General features: G+C 36.6%; 2 protein-coding genes across 2 annotated transcripts; one reads left to right on the top strand and one right to left on the bottom strand.

Moving 5' to 3' along the window:
* Positions 1 to 374: 374 nt before the first annotated feature.
* Positions 375 to 10,587, bottom strand: LOC136798270 (putative transcriptional regulator cudA). The gene is made up of 4 exons (XM_067054851.1): positions 8,321 to 10,587; positions 7,281 to 7,912; positions 3,975 to 4,147; positions 375 to 1,137 (listed from the first exon to the last, which is right to left on the bottom strand). Exons 1-4 carry the CDS (start codon positions 10,552 to 10,554, stop codon positions 535 to 537), a joined length of 3,642 nt encoding a protein of 1,213 aa, XP_066910952.1. The 5' UTR covers positions 10,555 to 10,587; the 3' UTR covers positions 375 to 534.
* Positions 10,588 to 12,593: 2,006 nt separating this feature from the next.
* On the top strand, positions 12,594 to 15,160 carry LOC136798271 (elongation factor 1-alpha-like). Its single transcript, XM_067054852.1, has 4 exons — positions 12,594 to 12,662; positions 12,896 to 13,359; positions 13,636 to 14,249; positions 14,526 to 15,160. Exons 2-4 carry the CDS (start codon positions 12,921 to 12,923, stop codon positions 14,883 to 14,885), a joined length of 1,413 nt encoding a protein of 470 aa, XP_066910953.1. The 5' UTR covers positions 12,594 to 12,662; positions 12,896 to 12,920; the 3' UTR covers positions 14,886 to 15,160.
* Positions 15,161 to 16,211: the final 1,051 nt, after the last annotated feature.

Genomic DNA, 16,211 nt, shown 5'->3' with positions numbered 1-16,211 from the left:
TTTAGGGTCACTTTTCACTATAATTTGATCTCTATACATGCTCAACCTTCTCCAACCTTATTATCCCCCGGGACATTGGGCTCTTCCAGAAAAAAATTGAATATGGAGGGTGGAGGATATAACATTTTTTAGAAATTTATCCCCCGAACATTGTGACTTTTGACCCCCCGAGCAGCAAGTCTAACCCCCCTGACAAGCATCAGTTGACCCCATGGACAATTAAAATTACCCTCAAACAGAGCAAGTTTACTCCCTGGACACTATATCCTCCAACCCCATGTACGGACATTTTCTGGAAGAGCCCATTGTCATGTTTGATGTTTTACTCGGCACTACCGAAGCGTTGCGGGGGCCAAAAATCTCAAAACATCTGATTTAAATCACCATAATGTGAAGCAAACTTATTTTCAAGTACTTCTATGTTTTCATTAGATATCGAAAAACTATTTACAGCTCTAAATGTAAGTCAATTTTCATATTTTAAATAAACTTAGTGTTTCTCATCATCGTGAAATGGTAAATTCTTAGTTCAAATTATTTTGATTTATTTTGTTCAACGTTTCTCAGAACTTGTTCAATCACTGCTCCGTCATTATCATTCGAATCCACCTTCATATTATCTGTTCGCTCATTCGCTTCTGACTGATTTTCTTCGTTTAGTTGTTGTGACTGTCCACTACCACCATTTGATGTTTCCACACTCCTTTCTTGCTGTTGTTGGTCCAAATATCGTAAAACGTTCCCCGATTGCTGTTCATTGTTGTTCAGCATGGAGACCAACTTATTGATGGATCGATCATCGTTGGCAGGGATGCTCCTGATGGCACCACGTATTTCATCATCGTCTCTTTCTCTATCTACTGCTCCATTTTGCGCCGTTTCGACTGGACTGGCATTAACGACCTCTTGGTACCGTGTACCTTTATCAGATTCTTGTTGTTGTACTGGAACATTCTGGTGGTTGTCAGGGAAACGGACCGCTGGCTTGATGACGTTGTTTTCCATCATTTCATGTGGTTGAGACACTGGTGGTTCATGCTGTTCGTCTTCATCAATGTTTATGTTGATGAGATTGTCATGGCTACCTTCTCCTCTGCTATTGACTTCACTTCTTGATGAAGAAGGTACGCTTTTTTCCTATTGATGAAAAGTTTTTGATATTTTATATACACGCTGTACGAGGGCATAGCCGAAAATTCTTGTTGGCAATACCCAATTCTTAGACAAAATATCACATTTCAGAAGCAAATAAAACTAATCAAGGTTTAAGCCAAAATTTTTTATGGCGTTCGTATTTATTGAGTAATTCAAATTCTATGAAAGTATAGGGCTACTTTTCAAGCCAAAGGGCGACATTATGGATTCGTAGAAATATTTTTGAAACACATGTTGAAAATCTCCAAGGAACCTTTTGAAGAGTTATAACACAGAAGATTTCAAGTAAGTGGGTTCAAAAAGTTCATTAACAAATTCGTGCAAGTTGAATAGAACAAATAAGCCCTTTCTTCTTTGCTAATGACAGTTGATCTACCCGATATCGTCATTTACTTCAAAATTGACATATATCTGGAATAGTATTTTATGTTGACATAGGTCATGTTAAGGTCATTTGTCTTCTTCGCTCATCTAAATTGATAACAGAGGACTTGCTATTGTCCGTTTCATATTTGTCATACGCCCTCTTAATAGTCAAAACTGTCCTCAAATCTTGCTCTGTCAAAAAGATTAAAGCTGCAAATTACGAAACTTAGTCACGTTTTAGACCCAAAAAGAGTCAAAATATACCACGTATTTATTTTTTCTCTTAAACTCATCAAAAAACTTTTGAAACGATTTGAAAATCTTCGACCTCGCTAACTTATATCTTTTTAAATACCACCTGTCCCACTGGAAAATTTGGCAAAAAATTTCGTCCTCGTTGGGAAAATACTCTGGAATTTCAGCCCACTGGGAAATCGACTTTGATTTCATCCCTATTTGAATTCAATGTTTAAAACTTGTTCTCCAAAACCATCTTCACTGGATTTTTTAACCTTGGAGTCTATGCCCATTGGGATTTCAATTGAAATTTCCTTTATCCCCACTTATAAGGAAAAAAGTTCCGCACGGGGCTGTGAAACAGTATTCTGAATCCCAGACCTCTATAGATAAACCTCCTACATAAAAAACTTTTTGCTCCCCCATCAATTCTAAAGAGGCTTGTATCCATCTTTTATGAAATTGAGTTTTTTTTGCTTTCCAGAATTTCTGGTTCGATGGCTTTCAATTTTAAAAAGGCCAATCAATTTTTGTCATCCATTATCCTTTTTCAATATAAGGGCTCAATTCCATCAAAATGATTTGTTAACCTGATTCCATAAAAAAAATTACAAGGGCCGTCTGAATCATGCAAGATTAATCACCTCTTTGTCCATCTTCATAATATCTATTCTAAATCTAACAGTCATTTACTTCATTTTGATACGTCATGTTACTAGGTTTTGTGATTGTAGCGGTAAGAATTAACCCGTCTTACAAAGCTTGGATTAAATTTAAAGAGCCCTCAACTCATCTAAGCTGCACGCAATCCTTTCTGATGTCTTTTGGTATAGGGGATGGTAATCGTATATAAAATTCCCGTCCGAGAGTACACATACAGCGCTTGCTTCAAAATAACTGAATTTTCCCTAAATTGGATGGCTTGGAACAAACTCAATAAGCTTAAAAATGTAACGAAAGCATGCAAAAAAAATATCGTTACAAGTTTAATAAGATGTTGCAAATAGATTTTCATTAGCCATTTGATCTGAGAAACAATCCCTCAGATAAAAATAGTTTTAAAATAGTGCATGTAAGAATTATTTTGGGTTCATAGCTCATCTAGATTAGAACTTATGAGTTTATTACGAAACATGAAATAAAACTTAGCGAAGAAATTGTTAGAAGGGTGAAAGAAAAAAAAGTAAGCTCTCTGTTGTACCAGAAAACAAGTAGAGCTGATTTTTTCGAATCATGCATTTATTCATTTGTCAACAAGTAAAAAAATATATTACTGGTCAGTTTTAGCCGAAGGACTTTGAATGTAAAATGATTCCTATCATCCCTGTTCCATTCTTATCAAAACTATCATTTTACATTGGAAAATCCTTCGGTTGAAACTGACAGTAATACACCTTTCTGAAACTTTGAGCCCCATTGATTTCAAAAGTGAATTCAGATCTCTTTTGGGTCAAAAGTACAATACAAAACAATAGGTCATTTAGAACATTTTTAAGCAATTTATCAACCATTTGGACCTTTTCAGGAATATTGTAACTTTTGACCAAAAAAGATATGATTCCTTTATTTAGCGTTTCAAAAAGTATTTCGAAAAATTTTCTAATTCGAATACCAAAAAGATATGATAAATACCAATTATTAGTCAATATTTGGACCGTTCAAAAGAATGAGAATTTGAACATCTTGATATTTATAATAATTTTTTCGAATCATACATTCATTTTTCAACGAGTAAAGAAAAATGAATTAATAAAGTTTGTTCATTTTCAAAATTTTACGAAGATTTTTAAAATCTTAACAAACCAGCCGATCAGAATTATCTTTCCAACGAGGAAAGTTTAAAAATAACGGACTGCCATTTTTTGGAACAGTTTTTTTTTGCTTCTGCAAGTTTGTTTCTCGATGGAAAACATCTTCCATAATTTTCATAACAATATGCGTAGATTCCCTTTTTTTACAAGTTAAGACCTTACCAGACAGACATGAATGATTTCATTATTTACTTCTTGCGTCTTAATTTGCCCGTAGACCCCGAAGAGTTATTTATACGCTGTGTTTCCCAAAATCGTTAAGGATTGAAAAGTCTGTATATGTTTCATGTTTCATTGTAAAGTTTTCTTCAAGTGGTCGTTCTACTTTATTTCGAAACAATTTTCTCAGTTAAAACATTTCTCGGTCTTTAGAAGTTTCGAGAGAAAATCTAACTAGAGCCTTACCTGATTTCTTTCAACTTCGTTGCCTCCTTCACACCTTGCGTTTGAACAAATTCTTTGTAAAGCATCATCTGCTTTCAGGTGAGCGGCATCAACGACACTGACTTGTATGGACGTTTGAGGTGGTGCAACATAAGGAACACCGATCCCGTTTCGTTGGTGGCTTTCAATTGGCTCTATGGAAGACAAAAAAGGTATTCTCTTTCATGGATAGTCTCTACCCTCTTTTTTATAAGTAGAACTTCATAAGAAGTCCCCCCAGCGGTTTGCGTAAATGCATGAATGGGCTTTTTCACTTGCGTGAATACGTGAAATTATAAAAAAATGTGTGAATGCGTGAATTGGAAAGCTTTGCGTGAACAAAAAATGCGTGAATTGCGAAAAAAAACGTGAATTTGGGGAAAAAATTGCGTGACAACGGGGGGGGGGTCTCTAAGAACCATAATGCTCAAATCGTCAAGAAATAAGAACAGGGCGGAGCGTGGAATGTAATTTTAAGTTAAGCAAGGGTCAAAATAATAGTGAAATTGGATCAAAGCTCAATTTTGTCCTAAGAATTTAAACAGGATAAAAACAGTTTGAGTCTCAAGAAAAATTCACTTGTTCTCACTCACAGAAAAGAATGTATTAGAGGGCGTACGGGGTTTGCGATTTCCGCAATACCGAATAATTTTGCCAAAATTTCCGAAATTCCGTAAAAAATACTTGTGATTCCGATACCGATTTTTTGGGTATTTTTCGTCTTTTTGACTAATTTTTCATCAAATTTGATTTTTCATGTATGAATTCCGAAAAAGGGGGATAAAAACTACCGAAATTTCGAAGCAAAAATTCATGGTTTCGTGATTTCCGATACCGATACAATTTCAAAATTCCGAATTACCGAAGAAGTTCTGCCCGATTTCCGAAATTCCGAAAAAAAGGGTCGGTTTTCGCAATTTCGAAATACCGTACGCCTCCCCCCCCCACGTATTACATACGAAAACCTTAACACGTATAACTTCGAATGCAATTACCGGCCCAACATCCACACAGTTTAGAAGTCATAGCGCAAAATCTGCTGTTTTAGAAGACTGGGCCGAATTTTTGTCGAGGTTTAAGTGTTAAAGTGTTAAATTTTCAATTTCGCAATGGATCGGTGGTGTTTACCACCCGTTTGTTAAAAAGCCAAAAAGGAGAGATTTTACTCAAAAGGTGGAATCGGCATAAGCTCTGCTTTTTCTGGCCACCTGTGTTCATTTTTCTGTATTTTCGTACTCTTGAAAGGGAGAATTTTAGAGACTTTTGGTAAACCCTTGTGTACCTCGCCACCACACACAAGTTTTTTACATAATTTCTTTCCTTGCAATAACAAATCTCAATAAATCACGTGTATACAAGGTAAAGTGTATCCTGGAATGGACTTTGTCACATGATTTGTCTGGTGATTGGTATATCGCTTATTGACTTATTAGACCGTTAGACTATCTGCAATGAAGCAACAATAGTGGTGTAATGGGAAATTTAAAAATACTCTAGTTATACAACTCTGAGTGATAAGTCCTAACTAGTCATTATCGTACTTCTTTTTATAGGAATATACTATATAAGAATTTTATTGATAAAGTGTCCAAAAATTAAGAACATGCTAAGAATATCACCATCATAGAATTTGTTAGCTAGACATATAATACCTATAATTGCCAATTTTAGAGCATTTATTGACAATTACCCCCTAAAATGATTAAGAATACCATACCATATTTTTGCCTAAGGTAAGTATTACATGTTTAAACTGATATACACGTTTTTTTATAAGAACAAACTATATAAGAACATAAGGCTTCGAAGCCCAAAAACCTAAGAACATTCTAAGAACATACTAAGGCTTTGGAGACTTAAAAACATGCAATTTCTTAAGAAATTACATCAAAATGCTCAAAAAATGCTGAAAATAAGAACATTTTAAGAACATTTTTAGGCATCAAATCCAAAAAACTAAGAACATTCAAAGGCTTCGAAAATTTTTGACGTTCTTATAAAAAAAAAACGTGTATTGGGTTTGGATTCTAACCTGAGAATACTATAAGAATATTCTAAGATCATTTTCCCTAAGAAGCTAAGAATATACCATGATGAAGTTAAAAAGCACCATTCTTATAAAAAAAGTGTGTATTTTATTTTGATGGCCACCATGGCCTTTTCCTAATAAAGTATTCATTTTATAATCAATGTTTATTCTAGTAGAAAAATGTGTCAACTCGAAAATAATCCCATGGTTTTCTCTCATCAATCAAACTTCTCTCTTTTATACTTACGTAACCATACAGTTGAATCAGGCCATTGACATGTGTTATTGGGGAACATGCATGGTTAAACCATGAAGGGTTTAACTTCAATAATCTGTCCGATTTACGAGCAAGATTGTAAAAATTTTGAGAAATGAATTTTCATTAAATAATTCTTGTCATTTTCAAAGATACCAGTGGCTAGCCTGCACCACTATAGTGTAGTACGATATATAAACTTGCGGATCACAAAGATAATTCCCTTTTTTATGTGTTTCTCAGTCTTCATGTGTTTTTACCGTCAAAAAACGTCCTATAGGTTACAAAATTAGTCCACAATCAGTGCCATAATATATTGGTATTTTTGGTTAATTTACCATTTTTCGAAAATTGAAGTTCGAGCGACAATTTCAGGCCTTCGACTTGATTTCATCAATTATTTCGATATGTGAGGGATTTATTGGTTTCTAGGCTATATTTCAAGCCCTAAGGATTATTTTTCAGTCTTAAGTCTAGCGTTAAAACTCAGAGTTAAAACTCTACCCTTCGAACCTACTTTAGAGCACTTACAAATCGATTGTGGTTTCAAAACACCGGTGAATTTCCCTTTTGTGCCAAGTATTTTGTCACTGATTGCAGATAGTTTTTCAATAAAGGATCAGAAGGTTGGCATTAGTTTCATTCTGCAGGGTCTGAACCATGAAAGTTGTGGACAGAACTTACAACAACCTCCTTCCGATCTGTTATTTAGGTCACCAAAATGAAATCATCTTTTAGAACATTGAAAATCTTAATCGAAAAAAATATGCACTTATTGAAAACCACCTGATCTCTTGAAAGCTTTTCATTACTTCCAATTTACATTCCATTAATACTTTAAACTTCCAGAAGTCGTAATGCTTATCTAATCTTATGTCAGAAGAACCTGACAGTAATTGGTATTTGGGTAGTATTCATTTGCTGGCAAGTCATATTGGATTGCTGAGATTGGACAATAAACCCAAAAAATATCGGGTTAGCAGAAAGAAAAAGTTCTCCTCACCGTTGTTCGTTTGAAACCATTGCTCTCCATACCGATCATCTGGGTCAACTCTCACCCACCTTGATCCACCATCACCACCACCCCCACCACCAAAGTATGGCTGCCCTTGCTGTCCTGTGATGTAGGTCTTCTTGTGAAGTAGCTGCCCCTTTATCCTCATTGCTCGCTTCTGTTGTTTGAGCACTGAATTGATTTTATTTTTCGATTCTGGGTTTTGTTTGATGTATTGCTTTTGGTGGACCAAATCATTGATTTTGTTTTGGTTTTGTTTAGATGGTTCTGAATTTTGATCCATGCTTTTTCCTGGGTTTCTTCTTGAGGAGGATTGTTTAATGTCGGTCTGATCTTGCTCACGTCGGCTTTCTTGATCTGCACGCTGTTCAAGTTGAGATGGTGGCTGACTTTTCTTCTGCTCCATTGGTTGTTTTTCATTTGGCTGCTGTTTTGCACCTAGGTATGTTTGTTGACTTTTTTGTCCATTTTGTTTTTTTTGCGTGCGATCCTTTGCAAATGTTTTGTTCTTCCATCTGACATGCTGGTTTTTCCTTTTGGTGGCAGTGATTCCCGATGAACTTGAGTCTATTTTGATCTGCTTATGGAAATGTTGTTTTGTTTGACGAATCATTCCGTGTCTAAATATTCAGAAAAATGTACAAGTTGACGAATCAGTATCAGACCTATTCCGATAGAATTGCTTGTGTGTTTACTCTAAAAGTTTAGTCGTTTGATAAAACCTTTTGTTTTCTGCAAAGTCAAAAAAGAAACAATCGGATCGATTTTAGAATTCAGCGGAGTTCTCTATTACTCGAAAACGCACAGAAAACGCAAATTTATTCGAGTTAAGGAAATTTCGAGTCATAGAGTAAGTTTTATGAGGCATTGTTAACCGTAGGGGTCAACAATTTGCTCGATTTAAGGAGACATTCGAGTTAAGGAGACTCCATTGTATTTATATGTCATAGATCAGCTTAATAGAGACATATATTGATTTGCACACACGAAAGAAAATGAAAATAATCAGCTGATAGATTCTCCCTCACCTTTCAATTTTTGCAGAAGAGAATCTCAATTTATGTTTAGCTTTCGATTTCCCTTTCTTCTGCTTCTTCCCTCTCTTCGAATGCTGTTGTTTCGTGGCCAACCGTTCGGTGAAACGCCCGAATATGGGTAATTTGTCGACCGCTCTCCTTTTATGTTTTTCACCGATCGAGCGTCGTTTTCGAATCTTTCTTTCTCCTTTGTTGTGGAGGTTTCTTTTGTTGATGTCTGGTTCATCTATTTGAAGTAGCTCCATTAATTCGTTGGCTATGGTACCAATGGCTTCTTCGTAATCGTTTTGTAATGGTGGTGTTGAGATATCCGATTTCTTCATCTTTCTGGCTGCAACTTTATTGGTTTTGTTTTCTTCTTTGGTCAAGTGTAACTTATGACGATCATCCCCTTCTGTGTTTTTATTGTTGCCATTCGCCATGCCAAGCATATGGAAATCTGGATTGGCATAAGGTGATTGGGCACTCCTACCAATCTTATGGCGAACTTCTGCGTTGGCTTGTGAGGAATTGTTGCCATTCATTTGATTTTGGTCATCTTGCTTTAATGAATTGTTTGTTGGTGGAATCGATGTCCTGTTAATCATGTGTGGTGCTCGCCCTTGCACATTGAGAACTTCAAACCACTGCAAATTGTAACCAGTGTTCGTCAAGGTGGTTGTATTTTTTGTTTGATTCTGATATCCCTTTGTATGATTGGATAGTGTTGTGTTAGTCCCGTCATGCATTGCGTGCGGGGGTCGAACGCTGCTCCTCATTGTTGCATTATGAAGTGTTGGGAGACTAGCAAGGTTTTCTGAGATGAGAAGTATTTGGTGTTTTGCCTTCAACTGAGGACTGTAAAACGTCTGTGGTGTTTTACTTTGAGACTGGTTTCCCTTCATTGATAAGGGTGAAGGTTGACCCGATGTTGATCGGCTTGGAGTCTGTTTGTTTGATTTTCTTTGTTCCGATTTGTTCAGTCGATCTTTGAGTTTCAAAAGTTTTCTCCGGTTGGAAATATATTTCCTCGTCTGAGGAGGCAAATTCTTGCCAGTGCTGAGAACAGGTGGCTGATTTTGTTTCCATAGGCGATCTGGGATCCACGAATTCTGTTCCAGATCGTCCACTACTGGCGTGAATTCGGTGTGAATGTCATGGAGAGATATCGGTGATGCAATCATCTCTTTGATTTGTGGCAAATTAAAATCTTCTTTCAACACCAATGTAGGATCCAAGATCTCTGGTAACTCTTGTCTTTTGATGGTCGCATAAGGATCGTTTTGTTGCTCGGTGGTATTTGCGTTCGTTATGTTCGGATCACTTCTTTCATTATTATTTTGAATTGCTTGGTGTAAATCTGTTTCTGTTCCGTTGTTTCCGTTTGTTCCGTTCTCTTGATTTCCACTTATTCCTGTTACATTTCTTTCTGTGACTTTGTGTGCGTCCGTTCCAACTGTTCCGTTCGCATTGTTATCTTCGTGATTTTTGGTTCCATTGGTTGAATCATTGCGTTCACTAGTGTTAGTGGTGTCATTTGTGCTGTTAGTTAATTCGTTAACCTCGTTCTGGTTTGAAAGTGAGTCCATCTCTTCCTTTGTATCAGGACCATGACTTCGTTTTCCATCATCGTGCGTAGTGACAAAGAAGTCGTTCATCTCTACTTGATCGACCAGACTTTTCAATTTGATTTTTATTAAGCGCAAATCATGTTGCGATAGATTCTCCAATGATCGCCTATGGACAAAATTGACGATGCGATGGATCACTTTCTGTATTTCCTTGAGGAGGTGATCTGTGTCAGCTCTGGTAAGATTGGTGTTAGTTGAGCTAGTGGTGGAATTACCAGTACTGCTCCTCTTGGAAAGGTCATTTGTTGGTTTGTTCACTTGGTCTTTCTTCCTCAGGTAAAGATAGACATGAGGCCTTTTGCCAGAAAGGTCGCGAAATTGAAGACGAATTCTTAGATATTTGTGGTTCTGCTTTACCACATCAATCTTGTCCTCTTTATGTTGTTGTTTCTTCTTTGTAATCGTTTTGACATGATGGTATTGTTTGTTCATCGTTTTGACAGGATGGTATTGTTTGTTCTTCTGATGCTGGACTCTCACATTCTTGGAAGTTTTGCTTTGATGAAGTCGTTGAGCTTTTCTCCATTGTTTTCTTGGTGCATTTCGATTGTTTTTCTGTACTGAAAGTATCGCATCCACTAACAAAAAGAAAAAAAGCCAGTAAAGAAGTCTCATCTTTCGTCTTTCATTATATTGACGATCGAAAACAAATTTCTATAAGATATCTATGTTTCTATTTTTTTGCAACTTTTCTCGCATTTTGTGACTAATGAAGCATTGCCGATCACAGCAAGGAGCAAGGAGAGGTTTTTATTTATTCTCACTCCCACTGAGTTGGTTGTTTGTTCTTTATTCTTATTATACGCAATATGTGTAGCTGAATTTCAATGAGCTGCTGCATTGACACTCTCTTCTATTTATCATCTAGCCTCTAAGGATAACTTAAAAAGGAGCACTCTGTATAAGCTTGAACTGCGACAACTGCTGGGACACCGTTTTCCTATTTTTTTTTTGGCAAAAAAGGCGCTAACTAAAAAGGGGTATTGAATTTACATTGCTCAGATGCTAAAAATGGTCAAAGATTTCATTTTTCAACTTTTAAGTCGATTTACTCGTTACTTGCACGACAATATCGTGAAAATTTTTTGATTTTGGAATCTACATATACAAATTCGCGAGTCTCCATAAAAAAAATCATATCTCAGACATGTATCACGAAAATCGTTTTCTAGCCACTTTTTTGACATCGTCAGCGCTATTATATTATATATTTCCAATCGCAAAAGTCTTGTGTTACAATCTAATATCGCTTCATAAATGAAGATAAAAATTAAATAGTAAAAGTAAATTTCAAGGTCAAATGAAAAAGGTATGAGAATTACTGACATTTTTTCATGTCATAGGTGTTCATATAACCCTTGCTTCTGATAGGCCGGCTTCTTAACTAATTCTAGATTTCTAAGCCGGGGAGTTTCTAGCAAATCCAGTGAATATGTACTTCAGGCAGCCAAACGAATCATTAGACCAGCGAATTTTAATTTTTTGATTTCTTTGCTTGAACCTGCAAAATTCGCCGTTTGCCGGGCCTAAATAATAGCCCTGCTCATAGTGAATAAACTTCCCTATTCCACCTATTTTTTAACAAAGCACTAGTAGCTTTAACAATGTACCTTGGACTACAAAACTTAGTTTTATTTTTAACCCGGAATGTTCTCTCCTCTGTCATAAAAGAAAGTGGCGCAAAGGTAATAAATCCAGCTTCGGTGTGCAAGATAGTGGGTTCAAGCCCCATCCGAGTTTTACCAATGACTTCGTACTTTGTAAGAAATGGTACTTGATGCTCAGCAATTAAGAAAAGGATCAAGGTCAGATAAAGCTAACCAGAGCCATCCCCTTCATCCGACTAGATAACTATCGAAAGAGTAGCCTGCGGGTCCTCTCTGACTCTTACAGACTCACTCCCTTATAGGGTTGTATGTCGTGCTATTTTTAGATGGTGAATTCGTTGAAAGCTTCATAAATTGTAATTTTAATGATTTTATGGATGTTATAGACGATTGAAAGTTTTTATATGTTCATGGACTGGCCGAGGCTGAAATCAAATTTAGATTAAAATTTTATTCTACTCTACCAAAAGTCTTGAGTTTATGCTTTTATAAAGTTTTAACTTCGCTTATTTAAATGACGTGTTCGGATTTTTTGAGAATAATCCCAAGCTTAGACAGACCTCTGAAATTTATAGAAAGTGCTGATTTTTTTCACTCTTAGCCCCATGTACGGCATGTAGGATCTCAATAACACAAAAATGGCACAAAAAACGTAGTGTACTTGTACTGATGGTCTTAGGGAATTTTTTGAGTGAAAAACGTTAGAGAAAATTGATACAATAATTCTTAAAAAGCGAGTTTAATAGGTTTATTTTCTCGAACGTCCGTAACACATCCTAAAACCCCTCCACAGATGGATAAAGAGTTGCTTTATTAATCTCTCTGTGTCATCTTAATTCTCAAATGAGAAAGTGCGTATTTGTTCAATTCACACAAATCGATTTTTATAATTCCCAAGGGAAATAATCACAATCACTAAAAGAGGAATTTAATGATATCGCTCCTCCGTTGTGTCTTTTCTTTCGGCGCTCCTCACAATACCATAATTTTGCGTCTTGTTCCCACGAAGGAGGGTGACCATTTCACCATAACATATAAATTCAATGTTTCAGAAAACAGAGTCACTCATCATTTGAGATCGCATGTAGCATCAGAAAGTTGGTCAGCTTTTTGGAGGTGAACTTAACTTATTTTGTTGATTTTTTTTCTCAATATAAAGCATCGATAGGAGTAGCACTTGAAAACATATACATCTTTGTTCGCATTGAACCTAAAATGTTGTTTATTACCTAAGATTTTAATGGGTGGATTGTTTGAACCTTCCTTAATTCTTCTACAGTTTTTGATCATCAGCCAAACAATCATTTCATTCACCTTACCTTATCTTAAAACTTTTATTTTTATTTCAGTTTAGAACACATTTGATTTCTCAATATGCCATTGGAAAAGAAGATCAAAACTCACTTGAGCATCGTGGTCATTGGACATGTCGATTCTGGAAAATCTACATCCACTGGTCATCTCATCTATAAATGTGGAGGAATCGATAAAAGAGCTATCGAAAAGTTCGAAAAAGAAGCTCAAGAAATGGGTAAAGGATCTTTCAAATATGCTTGGGTTTTGGATAAATTGAAAGCAGAAAGAGAACGTGGTATCACCATCGATATTGCCCTCTGGAAATTTTTCTCCAACAAATATGAAATTACTATCATTGACGCTCCTGGACATCGAGATTTCATCAAGAATATGATCACTGGTACATCACAAGCCGACTGTGCGGTTCTTATCGTGGCTTCGTCTACCGGTGAATTTGAAGCTGGTATTTCTAAGAATGGACAAACCCGAGAACATGCCCTACTCGCCTACACTCTTGGTAAGGTTTTTTTGGGAATTTTATAAAAAGAAATGTGTAATCTTAAACTTGATGAATAAAGTGATGAATAAATTCGATTTATATCCCCTTCTGAGGCAGCTCTCTTACTCAATCAACTATTTTTTAAATGTAATAAACCAATTTCATCAGTTCCTTGTTATTTCTTGTGGGTAGTGCGTTATTCACTTTTCTTACAAGCAAGTCTTGCAATTTCAAATCTCTGAAAAGTATTGCGTTTATGCTTTCTATGTGTAAACATCTTTTTATAATTTACAGGCGTGAAGCAGTTGATTGTGGGCGTGAACAAGATCGACAACACTGAACCGCCCTACAGTGAAACAAGATTCAAAGAAATCTCCAAAGAGATCGGTACCTACGTCAAGAAGGTCGGTTACAACCCCAAAGCCGTTGCCATAGTTCCCATTTCTGGTTGGCATGGAGACAACATGATCGAATCCTCGACAAATATGTCTTGGTATAAAGGTTGGACAACTGAAGGAACAACAGAAGAGAAGAAACCATTTAAGGAAAGTGGCAAAACTTTATTGGAAGCTTTGGACGCCATTCAACCACCCAAACGCCCTGTTTCCAAACCACTCCGTCTACCATTACAAGATGTTTACAAAATCGGAGGTATTGGCACCGTTCCCGTCGGTCGCGTTGAAACTGGCGTCATGAAGCCAGGAATGGTGGTGACTTTTGCACCTGCAGGCTTATCAACAGAAGTGAAATCGGTAGAAATGCATCACGAGTCGCTCACTGAAGCTGTCCCTGGTGATAATGTGGGTTTCAACGTGAAAAATGTTTCAGTAAAAGAAATCAAACGGGGTATGGTTGCTTCTGACAGCAAAAATGATCCAGCTAAGGGCGTCGAAAACTTCACTGCTCAAGTAAGAAAATTCAATATTTCTTTTTTTTCCTAGGTCAATTTGATTGACATTCACTCGTTTGAAAGAAAAGTCAGATTTGGCTTTATTTTTAAGAGCAATAACATCTTATCAATGCTGTTACTTGTTTATTGGACTTTGTTAAACGAGTGCCAACTCTGTCTCGCTTATAAATTGCATTACAACTTGCAAAATAATTCAATACGTTTACAGTGTCTTACAAGAGCTCACTCAAATATTGGTTGGAATTCAAAATTGTTCTCGTTTGTTCATTCATAGGTGATCATTTTGAACCATCCAGGAGAAATTCACGCAGGATACCAACCTGTTCTTGATTGTCATACGGCTCACGTCGCTTGCAAATTTGCCGTTCTCCAACAGAAAATCGATCGTCGTTCAGGAAAAGTTTTGGAAGAAAATCCAAAGATGGTGAAATCAGGTGATGCAGCCATGATCGAGTTAGTTCCTTCGAAACCCATGGTCGTCGAATCTTTCAGTGATTATGCGCCCCTGGGTAGATTTGCCGTTCGTGACATGCGACAAACGGTGGCTGTCGGAGTTATCAAAGCCGTCATGAAGAAGGAGAAAGCCGACGGAAAATCCACCAAATCTGCCACGAAAGCCAGCAAAAAGAAATGATGTTTATTTTCCAACAAACTACTTCATGTTGTTGTTGCATTCAATCAAAATGTTTATCGAACAATCAAATTTCATAGAAAACATTTTCGTAGGATATCAGTGAATTTTTGAAAAAAGAACGATTTTACGCTTGTTTTATTATTTCAAATTTCAAATTTTGAGTGAATTTCCTGACTATTTACAGTGAATTCGTTGTCGAACTTTGTACTTTTCGTGGAATAGGCATTTTCTTAAATTGTACAGTACAGAAAAAAAAACAGTTTTGGCATAACCCATCAAGTCGATCAAGAATTCAGGTTTGACAACCTGTTTAAGATGAAGATGATGAATTTTCAAGTGTCTTAGGTTTAAATGCAGAGAAAATTTTGCAAAATTTGAGCGAAAAATCAACCCTAACGGTACATTTCCTTGAAAATTTTTAACCATTTTCAGGCAAAATATGCTCCGATTTTCGTACACATTAATTAGCGTGCAATTTTTCTCATCTTCATCGACCCTTGCAGTACACTTTGGGGAGTTTGGAAAATATACCCTTGTAAGGGCCACACGTATGGTAGGTCATTTACATTGAGTGGCCGCCTTCATCCTATTTTATCCTATCTGATCATGCAAATGCTTATAATCCCTCATTGTATATAAATACCCAATAAATTCTAGCTCGGGATGTCCTGTTCTCAATGGTTCAGAATTTTGAAGTTTCCTTTCGAGGTCAGCATTTCTCTATATTCTTGATTCAGTCTTGGTCTCGTTTGATTTTTTTTTATATTTGCGAGTTGAGCCTCAGATTATTCTTTACTATAGTTCTTAGGTTTAGCCAACTTCCAGCCTGGCCCGGGAAGGGGGGGGGTATTACCCTTGTCGTCCAGCGGGAATGCTCCGCTGAGGTTCGAAAAATGGACCATACGTGGGACATACGTGGAAATTTGAGTAAAAAGTGACCCTGAATGGGACCGTGAAATTCCAAAATTTTCTCAAATTTTCGCAGCATCCCCGCAACCCATCTTGCCCTAGTACCTCCCCCCCCCTCGGGCAGCCTGGCCCTTGTGTTCTTATATAAAATTGTCCTTTCGTACATAAAACGAGAGAAATGATATTTTCGTTTGCCCAGTGGGTGTGCTGCTGAGGTAAGGAAAAATAAACCCAACGTGGACCTCGTTTTTTTGAAACTTTTAAGTAAAGTTTTTACCAAAGTTTGCAAAAACAAGTGACCCTGGTCTGAATGGGACTGAAGGGTGAAATTTCAAAATTTTCTCAAAATTTCCCACTTTTTTCCCAAACACCCCGAAAAAAACATACCCTACACGAGTGACTGAATTTTCTATTTCG

Source organism: Clytia hemisphaerica, unplaced genomic scaffold (genome assembly GCF_902728285.1).
Source record: "Clytia hemisphaerica strain Z4C2 unplaced genomic scaffold, Clytia hemisphaerica genome assembly, whole genome shotgun sequence".
In the NCBI taxonomy this organism is placed as follows: Eukaryota; Metazoa; Cnidaria; class Hydrozoa; order Leptothecata; family Clytiidae; genus Clytia; species Clytia hemisphaerica.
Note: the sequence above shows the minus strand (reverse complement) of the source record. Positions and strands in the feature narration are given on the sequence as shown.

Bases quoted from the DNA above. Each gene is read 5' to 3' on its own strand.
- LOC136798271 (XM_067054852.1), top strand. From the start codon at position 12,921: ATGCCATTGGAAAAGAAGATCAAAACTCACTTGAGCATCGTGGTCATT. The intron at 13,360-13,635 runs GTAAGGTTTTTT...TATAATTTACAG, and splicing joins CCTACTCGCCTACACTCTTG to GCGTGAAGCAGTTGATTGTG. The intron at 14,250-14,525 runs GTAAGAAAATTC...GTTCATTCATAG, and splicing joins TCGAAAACTTCACTGCTCAA to GTGATCATTTTGAACCATCC.
- LOC136798270 (XM_067054851.1), bottom strand. From the start codon at position 10,554: ATGAGACTTCTTTACTGGCTTTTTTTCTTTTTGTTAGTGGATGCGATA. The intron at 7,913-8,320 runs GTGAGGGAGAAT...CTGAATATTTAG, and splicing joins TCTTCTGCAAAAATTGAAAG to ACACGGAATGATTCGTCAAA. The intron at 4,148-7,280 runs GTGAGGAGAACT...TGTCTTCCATAG, and splicing joins ATGGTTTCAAACGAACAACG to AGCCAATTGAAAGCCACCAA.